Source organism: Stylophora pistillata, chromosome 7, assembly GCF_964205215.1.
Source record: "Stylophora pistillata chromosome 7, jaStyPist1.2, whole genome shotgun sequence".
Classification (NCBI taxonomy): Eukaryota; Metazoa; Cnidaria; class Anthozoa; order Scleractinia; family Pocilloporidae; genus Stylophora; species Stylophora pistillata.
In genome coordinates, this window is record NC_142525.1 from 31,201,944 (window position 1) to 31,223,440 (window position 21,497).

At 35.8% G+C, this 21,497-nt stretch overlaps 1 protein-coding gene across 8 annotated transcripts; it reads right to left on the minus strand.

Annotated features, from left to right (window-relative positions):
• Window positions 1–105: 105 nt before the first annotated feature.
• Window positions 106–21,118, minus strand: LOC111331032 (retinoblastoma-associated protein). Of its 8 annotated transcripts, none has more exons than XM_088727160.1 (34): window positions 20,970–21,118; window positions 18,759–18,916; window positions 18,292–18,347; window positions 18,136–18,210; window positions 17,831–17,962; window positions 17,054–17,098; window positions 15,256–15,314; window positions 14,710–14,817; window positions 14,466–14,497; window positions 14,070–14,123; window positions 13,822–13,881; window positions 13,520–13,543; window positions 13,055–13,188; window positions 12,873–12,971; window positions 11,177–11,242; window positions 10,267–10,303; window positions 9,629–9,674; window positions 9,407–9,480; window positions 7,947–8,003; window positions 7,702–7,733; window positions 7,478–7,560; window positions 7,245–7,291; window positions 6,770–6,841; window positions 6,626–6,676; window positions 6,354–6,412; window positions 6,130–6,185; window positions 5,988–6,052; window positions 5,481–5,558; window positions 4,672–4,776; window positions 2,817–2,924; window positions 2,302–2,339; window positions 2,045–2,119; window positions 1,846–1,876; window positions 106–1,608 (listed from the first exon to the last, which is right to left on the minus strand). In XM_088727160.1, the coding sequence occupies exons 2-34, from the start codon at window positions 18,876–18,878 to the stop codon at window positions 1,387–1,389; spliced, it is 2,400 nt and encodes a 799-aa protein (XP_088583286.1). In that variant the 5' UTR covers window positions 18,879–18,916; window positions 20,970–21,118; the 3' UTR covers window positions 106–1,386. The 8 variants fall into 8 exon arrangements, with proteins under 8 accessions (XP_088583286.1, XP_022791812.2, XP_022791806.2 ...); XM_022936077.2 differs by lacking the exon at window positions 20,970–21,118 and adding an exon at window positions 20,000–20,172 and having other exon boundaries at window positions 14,466–14,488; XM_022936071.2 differs by lacking the exon at window positions 20,970–21,118 and adding an exon at window positions 20,000–20,172 and having other exon boundaries at window positions 13,828–13,881.
• Between the last annotated feature and the right edge of the window lie 379 nt (window positions 21,119–21,497).

Sequence of the window (21,497 nt, forward strand, 5' to 3'; positions counted from 1 at the left end):
TACGTGACGGGCAACTGCTCTAGGTAGATTTCGTGAGTGTTCAACCGAAGCGACTTATGAACAAAACAGGATATGCTGCACAGGATATATATGAATGCAACAGGATGTGATAATAAATAATATATAATTGGAGGATTTTTTTAAAGGCAACATGACCAATTTAGTCTACGATTAAATACTTGTGGCCACGTATAAATACATTAGATATTCCATAATGAAGCTCACCTCTTTTACATCTGTTATTCAACGTGTTATCTACTCATGTAAGATGTGGGTTGATTAAAATGTTTTCGAGATAATTTGTGAATTCACCTCGTTCAAAACAAAACGTGACTTGAAGTCTTGCCAAAATTCCGGGCCAAAATTCCGGGCCAAAATTAGAATAGAAATCTAAATTGGAACTTCAAGCGGTCTGTAATTCCTGATCGCTTTTTCAACGCACTGATTCAGGTATGCAGCAGTTAACTTTACATCATCAATCATACTAGCAAAATAGTCCATCCTAGTAAAGTTCAGCTCATTAAAATCCAATCACTTTAAATACCAAGAAAATGTCTCGCAACTGGTCGCTATGTAGGATTGTTCAGGCTTTTTACAAATGGATCGTCATTTTTGCATGTTTCAGGGTTAAGTCTTTCAATCTCCTAATTAGGCAAATGAAATCTTCACAGCAGAATCTCTAAGAAATGAAATTACTGACATAACAAAATGCCTCGATGATTACTTTTAACGTCTGTGAACAATCAACAATAAAACTTATTGAAGGATTCTTCCCTGGCTAACATGGCCTCCCCTGGCCTGGCTAACATGGCCTGTTTTCTGTCCCTACCAATGAAAGACATCAATCTTCTAATCATAGGAAAAGACATCTGTTTATGTGAGTGGAAAATTCCTTTAAAACACTTACACATAGCACTCTGTGAGCCGAAAAAACAAGCAATGAAACTGAATTCAATGATAAATACGTTCAAACCTACGTAAATCAAGACACGATAGTTCATATGAGGGAATTCTTTGTTACGAACTCACCCCCCCCCCCCCAATAAAGGATACTCCCCTTTAAAACTGTGTAGGTATGTGCTTCCCCTCTCCACCCCTTTTGAAATCCAGAGAGGAAAGAAAATTTAAACAGGTGCGACATACTGAAGAAATTACGTGGATGATGTATTACGCCAGAATGAGGCAGCTCGCTCAGGTCTACGAGTTCGTGGCTGGAACACTTTCAGTATTTGAATGTACTTTTACTGCAAATAAATCATTGAAAATTCTTAAGCAATATGTTCACTTCACTCAGCAAGGTGAAGTCTCCAGAGGAGATTCGAGCGGTACAGCCTCAACAAGAATTCCGGGAAGTACCTCCATCCCTCCATCCGATATTCCCATTTTTTAACTTTCATCCTCTTTCTCCTCCTCTTCTTTCGAACCCCTCGTTCCATTCAAATGTGACCCAGTCTCCTTTTCTGTCGAGTGGCCGTTCGTGAGGACAGGGCCTGGTTCAGTTTGGTCACAGTCGTCAAAGCGCAGTCTCTTCTGTGGTACCTTAGGTTGACTGTGTACTGCTGCTCGTACGGAGGCATTGATTCTTGAGAGGCTCTCACGGTCAGCGGACTGAACACAAATAGTAATATTTTAGAAATAAAAGTCATACAAATAGAACAACTGCATGAAACATCGACGACCCACCGTACCCCCCTCCCGCATCCTTCCAACCGCAGGGGTAACATACGCATGCGTACGTTTAGACCTGTAGTCCCATCTCACTTCCGGAGTCGCCCCGATCAACTAGCTTAACGACATCTGGGGTGATTGGTACCAGAGTCTGCGTAGGAATGTATATTTTCTTACCCCTGGAGACTTCCCGAAGCTGAACGATGACCTACAAAATAATTGAGCAAAAAGTTAGAAAAAGCAAGTCCTAAAAAATAATTTTCAACATCGAAAACGAGAGTAAGCTTTTTCAGTGCCCCATCACTTTTAAAGTGATACCAATTTAAATGAAGGATCAAGTCAAGTTTATCTGTTATTTCTTTCACTGGTTACTTACCTTGATTTTGGAGTTAAAGTTTCGCCTGGAGAGCTTCGTAAAGGAGATAAATAAAAATTCTTCTTCCCTGGAACCCTGGTAACCGAAAATTGAATTTTAAGCGGAAAAAAAAATTAAAATGTACATGGTCAAAGAGCACACCAAATGACCGAGAATGTTTCTCGAGGATCTAAACACACAAGTTTCATAAAGAAATCGCATCAACCGATTAGTCTTAAAACACACGCACAACAACAAGGAACAAAATGACACTGTACCTTACTGCGCTTCTTGGAGCAGGTGAAACAGGAGGATTCTGTGCGAAAAAAAACATGATCCCTTCAACACACAAAACTGAGTTAAACTACAGATTACATGTCAGTTTGAAGCCATGATTACTTAAGTTACGTTTTGTTATATCAGATATTCGAGCAAAATCCGCGGGCAATCATCAATTTCAACTCATAACACAGCTGTTGGATCGAGTGTAATGATAAGTGTGCCTCCCACATGAAGCAATTGAGCTTTGGATCGACAGGTCCGCGTTCGCCCCCCCCCCCCCCCCTCCCTGGCCAGGACATTGTATTGCGTTCTGAGGAAAGACACTTTACCCTCATCGTGCGTCTCCCTGGAAAAACTGACAGGATGCCAGGAGGGGAGAACCATCAATGAGAAAAAGGAATACTCTTAGTAACTACATGCTATGGACACCGCCGTAAGATTCGACAGTATGGGCCACTTCATTCGTGCGCTGACTCCAATTAACAATAAAAACAAAAACAGGTTTGCTTGCCTTGTTTGGTGCAAATTGAAGAATGGTGGACTTCATTGTCACCATGTACACCTTGTTGTAGAATTCAATGATTGATTGTTGTTCTCTGCAGGACGTTCCTTTGTACACCTGGTGGAATTAACAGAACAGCGTAACTTAAATCGGTCTTGACTTAACCATTTACACCCAAACGTCAGCATTCATATTCTTCTGCTGGAGAATTAGTTTAACAATCACAGCACTAGCTTCTGTTGTTGGCATTCATTGCCTTTATTCTTGTGATCTTAATAAATTATTCAGCAGTGTTGCTGTAATGAAAAATTAGATGCTGGTCACTCTCAGGGTTGAAAGGGTGAAATGGATACTCCACAATCAGTTTCCGAGTAAGGACTGGAACTGAATAAATGATTTACCGAATTACTTACCGAAATAATTTGGTAATATCGACCAAGTTGAAATTGTAAATTGGCCACCGTTATGAGTTAAAAAGCTGACGTTTCGAGCGTTAGCCCTTCGTCAGAGCGAACGACTAACGTTCGAAACGTCAGCTTTTTAACTCTTTACGTTGGCCAATTTACAATTTCAACTTAGTTGATATTTCCAATTTACCTTGTTACCCCCACTGACGCAGCATCACAGTTTCTTTAGAAACTTACCCCCTTTAGCTATTTACCGAAATAATTTATTCAGTTCCAGTCCATACTCGGAAACTTGATTTTGGAGTATTCATTTTAGTCACCACCAACTCAAATTATCAAGTCATGGTTAATATCTATTATTAAAAACTGGATCATTGGATAATGCAATTCAAGACTTTTTATTGGCTTAGCCATTATGGTATATGAGCCAATATACCATAATCTACAAATATCGTAAGCATACACGTCAGCTTAAAATTAAAAGGGAGGTAAAAAAGTTAAGATTTGGTAACATTTGTCTAATATCTTGGGGGCGTTTTTAATAAAACAATTATTCCACCCGCGCTTGTTGGATATGAGATGATTATAGCCAACTCGGCGCTACGCGCCTCGTTGGCTATCTATCATCTCATATCCAACGCGCGCTCGTGGAATAATTGTTAATTATCATTATATGGCTGTGTCTCACAAGGACTGGGAACTACCGAATTCACGAATTTGATTGGCTGAAATCAATATTGAAAGCGGTCTAGATTTTCCCATCTAGACCGGCATCTAGACCGGTCTAGAAAAAAAAGGTACAAAAAAATTGGCATATAAGACACAGTCATATAATAAACATCTTATCAACCGAGCTAGGTCAGTCTGTATGGGAGAATCTTGACCTCAGTCGCTGGTACAGACCTCGGTCAAGATTCTCCCATACAGACCTCCCGCTCGGTTAATAAGAACTAATTAAAAACTGGAGCATTGGATAATGTAATTCAAGACTTTTTATTGGCTTAGCCATTATGGTATATGAGCCAACATACCATAATCTAATAACTGTACATTGTAACATCCGGTTTCTTTTTACAAAATAAAGTCGAGAAGATTTGTCTAATACCTTGGGGGGCGTTTTTTTTTTTAATAAAAAAATTATTCTGCAACGATGTACCCACATCCATAGCTCACTACAGGGCCAAATGATCCAAGGCTATTGATCTATCAGGGAAGCTCGAGTTTCATGACCAAAGAAAATTCAATAATAAAACTTGTATGCAAAAAACTTTTATTGTTTGACTGATCGAGAAATGGTCGTCTTGAGAAAAATTCTCCATTTCAATATAGCTCATTTTTTATCTTCCTTCTGTCAGAAATCGACAACAAAATTAAAATGAATAAACGAACGAATGCATGGATGACTAAGCGAGAGCTTAACTGAGTAACAAAAATACATTTTGTCATCGGAAACTTACCTGTGCCGATGAAAATGGCAATCGTTTGTAGACAGTGACAATCTGTTTAAATTGAATTTCCTTTCCGACTACTTTAGAAATGGCGTACACTGCACACAAAAACATCTGTAAGAGAGTTGAAGTTATTATCTCTCATATTCGTGAAATACCATCATAACAAAATTTCAATAATCTAAATCTCTGATTGTACATGTCTGATTTCCAATTACCGCTGCTGTATTGGGATGTTTTAGGTGAAATAGCCCATGTAGCTGGTGCTCTGTGAGAAACACACACAAGAAGTACGCGCGCGAGAAATCAGACAGTGACCTGGTGATCAGAATCAAGTATTCGACGACCAGCCACGGATGGGAAAAGTGAAGCCTCGTGAAAGCCCATGTGTTTTTTAAACTCTTTCTCACCCAATATGTAGATATCAATTCTCCTCGATGCCTGCTATACATTTATCTATAATTTACGCTTAATATTAAGTCAAACAATATCATCTGGTTTATATTTTCCGTTCTTTCCATTTTTTTTTTCAAAAAAAAATTGTTTCTTAAAAAAAAATCCCAAAATTACAAGGTACTTAATGGTTGCATAATTCACATTTTATCTTGTTTTGTATTTTTAGTTTGTCAAGCGTTTTTAACATGACCCTCTGGCGCGGACGATTGTGCAAACACTTCCCACGTCTTCGACATTAAATAAATCATTCTATTCTATTCTAAATTCTCTTTGTTTGAATTTGTCTTGAAAATTTAAGGAGAAAGTTCTCCAGGGAATGAAAGAGTTAGAGCCTTAATAAATGCAGCGACTTGTAAATGTACCTGGTCCAAGTGACGGTCAACCATCAACTGCCAGTGCAATTTAAGTGACTGTTCCAAGCATGTCCACATGTGACCAACCTGACGGACGAATTTTAAGCACGTGTTAACAATAACATACTTTCGATATACTACTTGTTTAAAGGCCACTCTGGAGAGAGAAAACAATTTTAATCCGAGGGATTAACCATTCCTGACTACAACTTTCCTTTTCTTTTCTTTTTTTTTTTTTTTTTTTTAATTTAAAGTTATTTCGGGTAACTTGATATCAATCTTTAAATGTACAGTGTTCGTAATGTTATTTCGTTCTTGGAACTTCTTGGAATTCCTTTGACGACATTCTTGTAAAAAACAGGTAACGAAATGGGTTAACCTTTTAAATCATAAATTGACATCCGTCCGAGCGCAAACAGCCTGATGGGAACTCTCACACAATTTTGCGCCTGTTTTAGTACAGGGTTTAAGAGGCCATTACGATCAGCACCACAATACTGCACATGTCATACTTACCAGCGTGTCACTGATGTCAAGTTTATTACAAAGCGTTGTTAAACGATGGTAGGCCAGCTGGTTTACTGCAGATATAAGAAAACAGGCAAATTGACATAGTTCTTCGCAAGTTGGCAAGTTGGGGCTTTAGCTTAGCACTAACCTCTTCTCAAGAACAAATCTAGAGGCTGCGACTTCTTTTGCTGCTGAACAGAGCCTCTATGACAAAAAAAGTGATGACAGTGAAAAATTACGTACAACAAAGAAATCACCACAGATACAGTGGTTCCAGGCTCTTTTCCCACAGAAACACAAAATAAGTCTGCCAAAAATTGTATTAAGCGCATTTGTACGGCTAAATGGCAGCATCCTTGCACAAATACTTACACTGCTCCTGGGTCAGAGTGGGGATGATAGATTTCCATTGCTTTTAACAAAGGTGAACCCTAGAAATGAGAACAGGAAACAACAATGAAATAAGATTGTTCATGACCACAGAGTAAACTACATGTAAATTACACAACCTCGTAATAAATCTCTTAGGTCTTCAACTCCCTTGGAAGTCTGGTAAGGGGGAACAAGGGGGAAAAATGGGGGAAAAGGGGGGAAAAGGGGGGAAAAGGGGGGGGAACTCCAGGATGTAACTGATCTGCTCTCACCAGTTTCCATGCCAAATTCTCCAGCACTTGTTCCTCTATTCGATTTATATGCTGAAAAAATAAAAAGTTGACGTTATGTCCTGATGATGGAAAGTAGCCACCAAAAGTTCCAAATACCATGCAGGTCATTGGTACAATGTTTACCTTAATTAAACTGCTATTAAGAAGTGGCTCATGAAGAATGAAACTTTCAGTGACCTTGAAAAAATCAAATGCCTAAAATGTAAAAGAACTTTCAAAATCAGTCACATGTCAACTCAGAGGTTCAAAATGCAGCTACTTCGATTTTGCATTTCAATCCTATTGGTGATGCAGGAAAAACAGAAGTACCATTTTGGATCAAACCCTTTCAATTCTAAGTTTCAGGTGTCGACTCTTTGCTTTGTCTGTTGCAGATTGCATAGTTGTTTAGCTCTGCGAATTTAGTGTTAACAATGTCTTCCAGTTAATATTTTTCTTGTTACCTCATCACCTTTTTATTTAAAAATACATTCATGATATTTTGAGGAGAAAAATTCTTTTTGGATCTCCCTTGGAAGTGAAAGGGTTAATTTACGAGGAGACAAAAATGTCAAAACAAACTGTAAATACTGAAATAAAATTAACTATGGTGTATTACCTCCAACTTCAAAATGCCGAGAATCCAAGGAAATGCTAAAGTTGGCCCTGAAAATTATTGTATCGTAAATGAAACACATTGACATATTGCTGCTCTTACAGACATTCAAGGGATGTTTGAACCTGGATAATGACATTATCCAGTGGATGCACATGGTTTGAATGAATTATTGGTCATTCAAAGCTCTTACATAACTTTCAATAAAGGATCAATCCAGTAAAAGCATTACATACATGACAATCCTTTGTCCGCCATAACAACTTCAAGAGAACAGGCCAAAAGGGAAACATGGAATGCTTCACTATTCAGTAAAGCACTGACAACATGAAAACAAACAATTAGTGCATGATTAAGAAATATAATACATCCCACCTTTTCCAAAATTGAATAATTAGTCACAGTTCTGTAAAAAAAACATCTTAATAATTGTAAAGAGCAGATATTTGGAGATAACTACCTGAAATCACTACAAGATAATCTTTTCTCTTCCTGAAAGACACAGAAATAATTCTTGAAAAGAACAGTTTGCAATTTGATTTCAACTTTACTCTGAGTAGCAGCTTGCATAACTTTCTTTCTATTTGTGAATAAGCAGAGGACCTTACCGAGTAGGTTATGTAATGTATGGACATAAAATATGTATTACTGTAAGTTAAACAGACATTGTTACAGCCAACAAGTAAGAAAAAGACATTAACTCACTGCTAACAGCATAGCCTCCATTACTCTATAATAAAGTTTCTTAGCCAGGACAAAAATCTGCAACAACCACAAAACATATTAGATTTAAACAGATAAAAAAGGTTAAGTTTGAGTTCAGTCATCAAAGAAAAAAAATATCACAATTTATGACCTTCCTTTATATCTTCTATGAGCCACGCGACTCATGATCAAAGGAAGATCTTACATGGAGCGGTTGAAATCTCTCCATCTTCTAACCCTTAAGTCTAGAAGGACTCTACTTGACTTGATCTTCTTTTACAAATGTTTAAAGGGACTCTTAAATATTAACTTATCTAGTTTTATTATTTCTAGAAAAAATGCAGCATATGAACTAAGAAATGCTGATTTGTCATTCAAAACTCAATATGCGAGAACAAACATGCTAAAATATTCCTATTTCCATAAAACAGTTAAAGCCTGGAATTGTTTACCTGTGCATGTCAGAAAGTCTGAGTCTCTTTCTGATTTTAAGAGTCTTTGTAAGGCTTATTTATACCAGTTAGACACTGAATTAACCTAACTTATTATTATTATTATAATTATTATTATTATTATTATTATTATTATTATTATCTTTAATGTTATTATTATTATTATTATTATTATATTATTACAAATATATATAGGTATGTGTAGTGTTTTTCTTTTTTGGGTGGCCTTTTGTAAGGGAACCCTTTCCTGTTTCTTGGCCTTCCCCCTCAGCTTTCTATATATGTTACGCTTGTTGAGAAAATGATTAAAGTAAAGTAAAGTAAAGTAAAGTTCTATCAAGCAGACAAGTGATGAGAACAAAGAAAATATCACTCGACCCGACTAGTGATTCAATACCAAGTTCTCAGAACAAACATCATCAGCAGTGTATGACAGACAATAAAGTGAATTACCAAATAACTGAGATCTTTTTTTTTTTATTTATTTATTTTTCATTTATAACAACTTTATTGTAATAATACAAAAGGCTGCCATCAGAGAGGAACTGAATCCTCATCTAAGATGACCCCCAAAAATATCTATAAAGCTATGAAGGAAATATAAATCGGACAAAAAGTATTTGTAAGGAAAAATGTACAAAATATCACTAAAATGTATCTATCAGAATGGAGTTGTTAAAATCATCTAATTAATTATGCAATCGCAACAATTTTATATTCATCACACACTAGTTAAAAAGTGTTCTCTTAAGCCCTTTTTAAAATTTGACAATGAATCGGCACATATTAGAGAATCTGGTAACAAGTTCCATTTATCTATATATCTATGCCAGAAAGAGAATTTTAAGATATTAGTTCTTGAAAAAGGTTTCCAAATCTTCCTACCATTTCTTGATCTAGTGCTAGCACAAGAGAACAATAAATAATTATCAAGCTTAACTCTTGAGAAACCATTATCTTGGGAGTGAAATTGTTAAAAATAGTAATAGCCATATAAAAGCAAAATACCTGAATTGAAATATTACTGTCCCCTTCACAAACTGCTGTGTCATCAAATCCTTTCAGGAAACAGTCCTGAATGGCTAAAAATTTCAGCTAAGTCAATCAACAAATGTGATTATCAAATACTTCTCAGATCCTATTTAACGGTACGTGAAAATCATGATGTTTATTTAATTCTTACATATAGTATATATAATTCAAAAGTTTAAAAGAAAATTCACATCTTACATGTTAATTTGGCTTGTATGAGACTCAAAGGATTTCTTCGGCAAGACTAATTTAAGGAGAAAATACATCATTACTGTAAATCTGAGATTTAAAATTCATGGATAAGTAAATAGACTTGAAATGTAAACTTTATACACCGAATACAAATATGGCGTCCAATTTGAATTGCCATTGTTCTGGACTTACTAGCCTCGTCTTCACATAGAAACACAAAAGGATTATTACATGTGTGAGAGGCTAGTGAGTCCAGAACAATGGGAACTCAAATTGGATGCCATATTTGCATTTGGCATATGAAGTACGAGACCAAATATTATGACTTTTGTTTGACTGATTGAAGACCAATCTCAGCCTAATAAACAAATACTGAGAAAGGGCCATGATTTTATCTTCATAATCTTTAGAAACTGTTAATGCTGACTGATTTTAAAACAATTTGGCTCTGACCCTAGATTTCAGGTCAAAGCAGTGAATTCGTCACAGATCATCCCTTACATTTAAGAGACTGGCAAGGATCTGGAATGATATCTTCATTACTGGTTATTCATATTGGCAGGAATTCTCTACCTCAGCCTCAAGCTTCTATTTGATAATCATATGAAACACATAATATGGGTACATTGTTTCCAAATACTTACTCCCCAGAACCTTATCAGTTCTTGACCTGGCAGATGACTGAACACAAAATATAAAGAAAATTTGTGAAATAAGATTTCCCGCAATCAACATGGACATGTACAGGCAGACAGTTGCATTACTTCATTTACACACTTGGAGTGATACATTTAAAACTGAGAACCAGTATATCAATACTGCCCTGTTGTAATCTCTGGTGTGCAAGTGGACTATACACCCAGTTAAGCTAGCTCACCTCGATCTCTAAAATCAACAAATGGTTAACACCACAGCGTACACTATTGAGTTATGGATGCACGCAGGAGGTTGCTAAGCACGAAAGAAGCGTAAGAGTCGCTCGAGGTGATAGCCGAGAGCGGCTCTAGCTTCTTGAGTGCTTAGCAAACCTCTCGCATGCATCCATAACTCAATAGTGTACGCTGTGGTGTTTACCATTTGTTTTATAACATAACATTGATACATTGTAGCTAAAGAGTTCCCTTTTATTTAACAAATCTTACGTGACCAGAAAAAAAACAAGCGCGCGTGGAAAAATAGTCTTTGCATTTGCTCACGTCAGCAGCATACACCCATGGGCAAATGGGGGACGCTAAATTGACCAATCAGAGCGTGCGCTTTACTTTGGTTATGTTATAAATAAGATTGTGTTATGTACATGGTTGGTTTTTACACAGTTCAAAATGTACTAGTAAGTAAGTATATCAGTAAATTGCTTTTTTTTTCTCCTAGAGTATTTGGTACTTAATGGAATTATGATTGACTACATAACAGTTCAAAGAACAAAGGTTAGGTTAAATTAGAAGGGTATATCTACTTGTTAGTTTGCATAACACATTACATGACAAGAAATTTTAAAACATCTCCCTACAAGTTGTATAATTGATGTACATATTCACTGTGCATACATAGTACCTCCTTTCTTCAAGTGTCGTTCTTAAGTCAGTGAGTGACGATGAGCTTTGTGGGAAGGAATTTCTGCTGTACATGAAAAAATGAAAACAAGCAGAGGAGCATGTGCCAACGACTTATACATACATACATACATACTTTGTTTGTCACATAGGTTGATAAAAGGCAGCTAAAAAGCTAATGTGGACCTAAAAACCAAAGTTTATCTACAAAATTTAAATAATAATAATAACAAACTTGTGAATTTATGGTAAGTAAGAAAAGATGTAATACCTAGTAAGATAATTTACAGTTGATCGACTGTAGTGTTAAAAATAAATAAAATAAATAAAAATAGTAAAATAACATTAATATATGTAATTTATAATGTCTTTATTTATTCCCATTAAATGTTACTTTATCTAATTAAATTTTGCTTTAAGAGCAGATTTAAAAGAAACAGTGTTCGGTTTGCTCTTTAAGTACATGGGTAAGTTGTTCCATAGAATAGACGCGTGGTGAGAGAAGGAAGATTGACAGAAGTCACTTTTAGGGCATTGCACGTATAGTTTCAGACTGTCCCTTAGATTTCTCAATGGAGAGCGTTTAATAAATAGAGAGCTTATACCAGGCGGAGCTCTATTGTAAAATGCCTGATAAGATATGTTGCAATCCTCTTTTGTAGATGTATGATAAGGACTTCCATTTTGTTGCTGCCAGGACTTCAGTGTTGGGGGTAGATTCCTTTAGGTTAAAAATAAATCTTGTGGCTCAAATGTGAATGTCCTCTAGGGTCTGAAGTGACTGTGAAAATCCCCATAGTGCAATCGAATACATAATACTTGGAATAATACCTTTGAAATAAATTGACTCAAAGATGCGATTGTTGCATGAGTCCTTTTAAGTGTTTGAGTTTCTTCACTCTTGCTGAAAAATGCTTGCTCAAAGATTTTACTCGTGGCGACCAAGAGTGTTTATTATCGATAAGAATCCCTAAACATGTAGCTTTGAAAACAAATGACAACTCATTTTGCCCTAAACAAATTTTCTGTAAGGGTCCGATGAATTTTGATTTTGATAACAACATTAGTTCAGTTTTTGCAGGATGAATAGTCATGAAGTTATCCTTAGCCCATTTGTTTAAGTCGGCGATCGCTTTCTGTATCTTAGATAAGACTTCATCAACAGTATTTCCAATGCAGAAAACTGTAGTATCACCTGCAAACATTTCAACGGAAGCATTCGTCGTGGCTCCAGGCAGACCATTTGAGTAAATGCTGTAAAGTCTGGGACCAAGTAAAGACCCTTAGGGCACACCAGTATCTATTTCCAATGATTCTGAGTTTGAACCATTTACGGTGACAAATTGTTTACGATTTTCAAGGTAATTTAGGAGCCAATCGTAAAAGGAGCCACTAATGCCTATAGAGTGTAATTTATCCATGAGAACAGTATGGTTGACACAATCAAACGCTTTCTGAAAATCTATGAAGACTATGCCAATAATATTGATTTCATCCAAGGCTAAACACCATTGTTCTGTTAGTGAGAGTAAAAGAAGTTCAGCTGAGCTTCCTTTTCTTAAGCCCCATTGATTCAAGGAGATTAGATTGTTGCCATATAATTTTCATCACTGAGTATGTTCCCGCTAAAGAAAATAAGATATCTTCAAAGAAAATCACCTTAATTAAGAAAAAGGATTAGTGCCAAAGATCTGTACCTTAGTTCTGAATCAGCTTTTGAGGAATCCAAAACAGGTTGAAATTCATCATGGAGAGAAGTATTGGTACACGGAGTTCCACCATTTAGAGTTCCAGCACTACATTGAATAAATCAAATAACTAGCTAGTCTCACATTTTGTAAAAATACTATTAGTGTGGTAAATATGAGATTTTCTGCACCTTTCATGTTCCACTTTGCTGGCTTCTTGATTGGAAGGAATCCACAAATAGCCATTTTTGTCAAAGAAGTCCCTCTCATCAACATCTCCAGATCTTGTGTAGACTTCCTCATATATAGAATTTAAATCACCAATCTGCAGTCAGAGATGGTCAAAAACACAAAATTTACTGTGTGAGTCACTTTTTGTTTGATATTCAATATCAATTACCATACAATCATAAAATCGTTATGTTTATTATATTTTGGAGTGTGCGCATTTGAATAAAAACAATAAATGCAACTTGACTTGGCTTCTTACTTTTATAGTGCTGGGTACCTCTTTTTAATGAGTCAATATTAACACCAGATTCATTGATAATCGTGTCATGATTTTACAAATTGGCATGGCAACAAAATGACTAATCCAAGCACTTTAAATTTATTTCAACAGCATGGGTACAACAGCACAGGTATAGTGTACTTACTTTCACCAAGTTCCTTGCATTTCCCTGGGGAAGTAATGAAACAGGAAGGAAAGAAAATAATTCATATACATGTACAAAATGTGGTTTAAAAGTTAAGGTAGAGGTAGACTTTGTCCAGCATTAATGTACAGTACAGAGAATGTTGTTTGAGGTCTTGCTCTGGTATAATCTTGGGAATGGGGTCTCCTTTAGCTATAAGGATTTGTTCAACAAGTTTTATTCATGGTAACAGTTTTGTGTTATTATACTTTATTTATTTAGTAAATGATAAATACAATCATGTAATCAACAAAGTTACATACTTGAACCTCAAATAACTTCTCCAAAAATGGTTTAAAGTGCTGTGAATAGATTAAGGCAACCTATAAAAACAGCACAAAAATATATTTTGCTTGTTAAAAGAAGCAAAGGTTAGTGATTTGTGCTAATTAAATTCCATGATATAAACCACTGAGTTTAATTTCTTAATGCTTCATCATGACAACCTGAGACAGAATGAAAATATACAATTTGCTTCAACTACAAGTAGTTATATCTCTTTTATACATACATTTGAAAGAGGTACAGTCAATTCCTCACATAGATTGGGAAGAATTCCATCATGCTAAATTAAAGAGAAGCCAGGAATTTGATTATCACACAGAAGAGTACAAGTATGAAAATAATTATTAATTTTGCTTTAAAGATTTACATGTATACGTATGATGGATGTATTGGAGAACCCTGCTGGAAAATGCAAACCAGTTCAAGACAAAGGGAGTTTGAGCTAGCTCATAGACCTGATAGTATGTTCTCTGAGCCTGAGTTAAGAATCAAAGTAATAGCTTTCAGTTTGTCAGTGGAAAGCTAATAGTTACCAGTTTTAAGGGAGTGATAGTTTTATGGTGCCCCAATGACCTACACACCTGAAACATGCTTATTATTTGACTTTGAAATGTTGACTTACCACACTTTCTTGAATATTTGTCCCTGAGAGATCTGTACAAGTCAAAAATCAGAAACAATGTCAGTATTTGACAGAAAATAACATGAAAAAAAGCACCTCAGAATAAACTAGAGACTTGAGTATACAAAAAAGGACAGCTTTAGAGAATTGACAAATGAATTATACTAGGAGTAACCCCTCCTTGTCTGAGTAAAATTAATCTGGAGTTGGAGTCCTCCACTTTGAATTTGAATAAAGAACTTACCTTCACCTGTCTGTAGCTGCTGCACAAATTTATTGTGTACATAATCCACACAACACAACAAGAGATTGAATGCTGTCATCAGTTCTTTCACCTGGTTAGAATTCCAGCCTAAAGAAATTACAGATAGGAGAATTCAGAAACTGCAGTTTCAGCTAACCAATTGATTTTTTCCCAGGGAGGTGCATCACCAAAATGATTCCAGCAGATGGATTATCAGAGAAAAGAAATTCAGGAGACTATGCCAGAGCCCATAAGAAGCAATGCAGAGCAGGTTAAAAAGGATTATTCTTCAGAAAAGGACCTTCTTCAGAAACAACATGTATTTCCACAGGATAATCATTATACAAAAATTCAACTGAAATAATAGGAATTCAATGTAAACAGAAGGTTTTGAGGCCAATGAATACATTTAAGATAATGCAGTATACCTTGAAACAACAAAGTGCTGTTAGATTGAAGAAATAAGGTTGTATTCAATCAAACTATTACTAAATAAATACCAGTATAATTATATGTAGTTTATGACACAAGCATGAAATATTGTACCTTTATAGACAAGATATAAAAGCCAGCATGTTTTACTTAATGTTTCCCTTCTCTCTTCACTGCCAAAATATAATCAGTCAACTCAAAATTCAATAATAAAATACACAATTTCATTTCATTTCTGCGAAGCCTTCTTTTATAACTTTATGGACTTAATTTTTTGTCATTACAATACAATACAATACAATATTCTTTATTTAACGAAGGTGACGTAATTAATCCAATGAGTTATCTAACTTATGGCCTTCACAACAATACAAACCCAACATCCCACCCCAGGGGAGGGCATCCATCACACAGTAATCTCGTATGTAAGAAATTAACGTCTGCTACCCCAACCCTGCAGGAGCCGGGAACTCCATTTATTCGTCCCTATCCAAGAAGACTAGAATATCTAACCATTTCTTGATATCATAGAAAGGTAGCAAATTCTTCTCAATCATTTTAAGACCTTGAGTGTTGGTCTGGCCAGGGCTCGAACCCTCCCGCACAACAGTCCAGCGCACTATCCATTGGGCTAACTGGGTGGTGGTTCTTTTACATGCATGAAATTCAGAGTTGTTGGTCTTGTTTTTGAGTGAAAATTCTATTATGTTTACTGATACTGGCAAGGTGAAGAAGGCAATTAACATTAACCCTTTTACTTCCCATGAGTAATTCTCCTAACTGTCTGCCATGCAATTCTTATGATGTTAGTATGGAGAACTTAGTATTGGATCACCTAATAATCCCTCATTTGACATATTTCTTACTTCTCATCGCTTATCTGCTGGATATTTTATTGATATTGTAAGGAGAAATTCTGTCATGGGAGTTAAAGGGTTAAAAGAAAAAGAAAGGAGTCAGGTTTGTCTTTAATAATAATAATGATAATAATAATAATTATTATAATTATAATTTTCACTATTGCTCAAATAGTGCTTTACTGCGAAGGATCGTTCTCATATACGTCTCATAACCGCAGTTCACACATATGTTTCATATGTTTGTTGTTGTTTGATTTATCATCTACAGGTTTATATCGAATTAATTTGATGGCCTGCTCCCAGTTGGCTTGTTAGCTCAATTGGTAGAGCACTGCACTAGTATCGCAGAGGTCAGTGGTTCGAATCCCGTACAGGCCTGAAATTTTTTTCAGGTCTGATTTCCACTATTGCTCAAATAGTGCTTTACTGCGAAGGATCGTTCTCATATACGTACGTCTCATAACCGCAGTTCACACATATGTTTCATATGTTTGTTGTTGTTTGATTTATCATCTACGGGTTTATATCGAATTAATTTGATGGCCTGCTCCCAGTTGGCTTGTTAGCTCAATTGGTAGAGCGCTGCACTAGTATCGCAGAGGTCAGTGGTTCGAATCCCGTACAGGCCTGAAATTTTCTTCAGGTCTGATTTCCACTATTGCTCAAATAGTGCTTTACTGCGAAGGATCGTTCTCATATACATCTCATAACCGCAGTTCACACATATGTTTCATATGTTTGTTGTTGTTTGAATTATAATTTTCACGGCTAATCACCGTTGCAATTAGTACAGCAACGACGCAGCTCATTAAGGTCACACCGAAAGCTTACAATAGCACCTATGGCAGCTGCTATACGGTCCATGTGTGATCCTGGAGCACAGCTTACAGCCACCTGGAGAGGTCTGTACCCATAAAACTTTCATGGTGACTCTCATGGTAAGTGAGGATTGTCAAAATTTTTTAATTCCAGTTATACCATGTTGTGCCAGAAGTTACCTTTAACTGCATGATGACAGTTAAGAATATAGAAAAAGAACATTCATTTAATACCTGTCACATAAGTCTTGACAACCCCTGAAAACCACAGGCATTACTCTGCAACAATGACAACAAATCATTACATAAAATAGGGTTAGGGTTTAATTAACATTAAAAGTGAGTGACAAGACATAGCCACAAACATCAGCCTCAGAAATTAAGACTTCAGTCACTGGTAGATAAGTATTTTTTGCACCAATATTATTGTTAGTCTAGTTTTAGCATATCACATGGTATCACAAGTAACAAAAAGAGTAATTTATCATAAGTTTCTTTATGATTCCATGAAACCAATGGGGGAAGAATAGGGAACTTAATAAGCAGATCACGACGGCGACAGCAAAGAGGATGTGGAAAAACAAAAGATCTAATTGGTAGCACAATGGGTCGCCAAGTGCGTTTTAAAGCTTTGTACATTTCTTAGCAGTCCTTTGCAAAACAACAAAGTGAAATCACAAAAATTTGTGTCGTCTGCGAACAGAAACCGCGACAGCAAATTATTTTAATTTCCATTTGGAACTCAATGCTACTTTTATACACTAAGCTGATGTTGAGGTGTGGGGCCGTATGAGATGGTAAACACATGCGGCCATTTTTGAAATTCTAGTCAAAGGTAGGAATTCATTTTTGAATTGACGTCTTCCCTGGCATTGCCGTCCTGACTGCTTAAGGTCCCTAATATTACTGACATTACACCCAGCATAAGAGAAATCATGTAAAGAAATACAAAATTTGTGCCAAATGTAACACCTCTGGATCAAGGAAAAATTTAGTACACAAGTTATTTACCTTTGAAACTTGTGGAACAGGGCAGCAGATATACAAAATGTTTTCTTTACTTCAGTAAGGTGATCAGTAACAGGAGAACCAACTTTCCAAACTGAACTGAACTGTTTCACCACCTTGAAGAATTCTACCATACTGCCAGAAAGAAAATATCATTGCACCAACTTGCAATATCGATGTCACTAGCATAAACATGTCTTTCTGTCTAAAACTGCATAAAAGAGTGTAATGCATGTAAAAGACAACCCTTGAGAAAAATTCACAAATTACTGATGTACCTCAGTCTACAATAGTATTAATTAACTTACCTTATTTTAGCTTCCCTCAATAGCTTGCTCAATGAACAGCTAGTTTTAGTAGCAGACTGTTGAGCACTATTGAATCTGAATATCAGAAAAAAGTGTTTTGAGTGATTTTCATTTCACAGCCACTTCTACTCTTGTACATTTCCACTACATACCAACCTGGTGTCACAATTTGTAACGTAAATGGCACATATAAACCATGGAATTAAAGTATTCTGCAAAGGAAATAGAGTAACATTGTTTTAAGTTACATGATTTAAAGGCTACATCTAGTTAATAACTTAATGTGAAGATGCAGTATTCTATTCGAAACTGATTCTAGAGTTGAAGAATTGTATTGAAAAGTCTACAATTAGGACTGATTTTAAATTATAGTCTTACAATATTTCACAAAATTAATACATCTGATTTAACATGTGATTTCAGAGAAATAGTGAAAAATTTTGCTGTTAAATTGTCTTCATGCAAAAAACTTTAGTACATGATGAACTTAAAAAATCCATATAGAAAAAGGCAAGAAAACTCACAAATTGAAATCACTATAAATGCTAAAATCTTAAAGTGAAGTCAAATTTGGTTTTTTGCATCACTAAAGAGAAAATAAGCTTTTGCTATTTCATATATACCTTTGATGTTTCTTGAATTTTTAAAGAAACAGACTCCCAAACATTCCACGCCTTCTCTTTGCATTTTTCCTCCAATTCTACTTGCTGGCAAAAGTTATCAAACCACTCCTTAGCCTCCATTTACAAGAACTAAGATGTCAGGCTCAGTAAAATGTCATCTGTAACAAAATATAGTCAGGTTACTCTTTGATATTGTATGTCCTCCAGTGAACATACATGTATGAAGTGTGGAAATGTTGTATGAACACCAAAATTTGGTGTTTACTTCATCATTTTAAAGACTTGCATAATTGTGCAGTTTTTCATTTCTTTTAATTTCTTTTTTCCAATTTCAGTTTTTAGTTAAAAAACAAAACAAAACTGTTGTTTGAAAAATGCCTGCATGGGTACAGAAAATTCTAATTTTTTGGAAAGCCCTCAAGGTCTTTGCAATTATAAGTTATACACAACCCAACACAGGAGGCAGACAAAAAAACAAATGATCAAATTTGATACATAAATGATACCTAAATCAACAAATATGTAAATACATAAATAACCAACAAATCATTAGAGAAATGTACTAAAAATAATGAAAAACAATAGAATGCTGAAAATGAGCAAAATTCATTGGTGAAATGTAAAGAGACTGAATTGATTATATAATAAGTAAATTTACCGCATGATGCATCTCTCATCTAGAACTTACAGCTATGGTGGTTTATTACGCTTAGGGGAACATCGAATTTCAACAGGTACGATGATATGCTCTTAATAATTTTCGGGGCTGGCAAACAACTCAAACTTTGACTCGAGCCCATAGTGGATGATTTTATCCAAATGAAATTGAAAGACAGCTTTAAGCGCTCATATGCAGCTAAAACAGAGAAACAAAAATTCCCTAAAGGTTATGTCCATGAAATCCTAAGGTTGCCTCTTCATTCACTATGTTTTTATGTACAAGACGTTGTAGAAAATTGGCTAGTTACAAGGTTGAATGAGCCACAATAAAATCAGCTGAACTGCAACTAATATATTAACGACAGTAAAAATGTTCACGAATAAAAAGCTTGTTTGGAAACGAACGACAAAAAAAATATTCAAGCTTCCAAAATCCTCTTTGTGTGATTTTTCAGGCCGTGGGTTTGGACAAAAGCAACAAGAAAAAAGACTTTCCAAACGAGCAAGACTTTCAGCTCGAGTTCTTGAAGTGTAAACAGCAACCCTTTTCGAGTTCAGCGGTAGCATCTGATTCTACTCACCTGTTGTCTGTCACGAAATTATGTCTACGCAGCATACGCATTGTATTGTCGGATATCCACTAACATCTGCCACAAATTAAAGGAAAATCTGAAACGAGCGCCAATACTCTAACATTTTAATTTATCATAGTGGACCACCGCAAAACATTTCGCGCCTTCGCCTGAGCAGGTTTACTTCCGTTTATAGACTTTGACAATATGACAAATATGGAAATTTGCTACATTGTTGTTCACCAAATATGGTAAATAGCGGAAGTGCGACTGAACACCATAGTAATATATTAGCTCATATGGCGGGAAAAATTGGCGGGGAGTTTGTAATGATGGAACAAACTTCTATTTGCACTTTTGTTAAACATTTTCAAAATTTAAGTAACGCCCCTTGAAAAAGGTATTTTAGTCTCATAGGTTTCGAACTTTGTCGGAGGCTCCATTTAAAAAGACCTCTGTTTTCCCCATAGTTTTGCTATGGTTTGGTGAATCGATTGTAACCTTCACAACTACATGTAATAAAAATATGTAAAGAAGTGAATGGCACGACGTCGCACTCTCGCCAATTTTCAATAATTTCCTCCAGCTATAACTGGTCTCTCATATTTAACTGCTTTGGTTGATTATTTTGCTTCGCGTGAACGAACGTTTCCCTTTAGGTACGTAACAATATGGTTTTCGGTTTTCAGAGCATGAGCGTTCTAAATGAATTCCCTTCGACTTGTCAATGCGGGCGATTCTTTCGCCTAGCGCCTAAAATGGCAAATAAATAAGACCTTTCATCCATCAACTCGCAAGATTTGGAACGGTATAGGCGAAGGGTAGACTCAAAAGAAAAATGCCTGCAGTTCACAACTATTCAGACGATGAAAACAAGTTAGTTGAAGTAACGGCATGCTCTACATATGAAAAAACGTAAATGTATCATTAAGAAAGCGCGTTTAATGAAGCAATCACATTAATACTCTTGCATTCTTACCTAAGCAAGGTGAAAAAACATTTCAATTTTGGCTCTCCGCAAAGTCACTGTTCGCGTGCCTTCAGTCTGGCGTTAATAAACAGGATCATACTCATTCATTCCACGGATATTATATTCGAGTGCCCTTCATATCTAGCTGTCTGGCTTAAAATTTGAAACCAATCATCCTTGATATTTTATTTGATTGTTTATTTCTCTGTCACCTGACCGTTGATGAGTGGGGTTTTGACGGCTTTCAGCAGTCGGTGGTAAATACTTCTCGATCACTTTTCATAATTAACAGGTGACTGCGGGCATAGAAAATGGCGGTCTAAAGTAATGGAGTGGAAACGTATCACATAAAATCAATCAGATATTTTCATAGACATTTCTGAACATGACAACAGCGTTTTTAGTTTCATAAAAGATCCCGCGTCCACGAGAGATAAAAGATAGAAACTAAAAAATTTTGATGTTGGAATAACTAGGTATGACTGACACATTTACTTACTTTGGCGAAAAAAAAACCAGAAAATAATTTTGAACTCA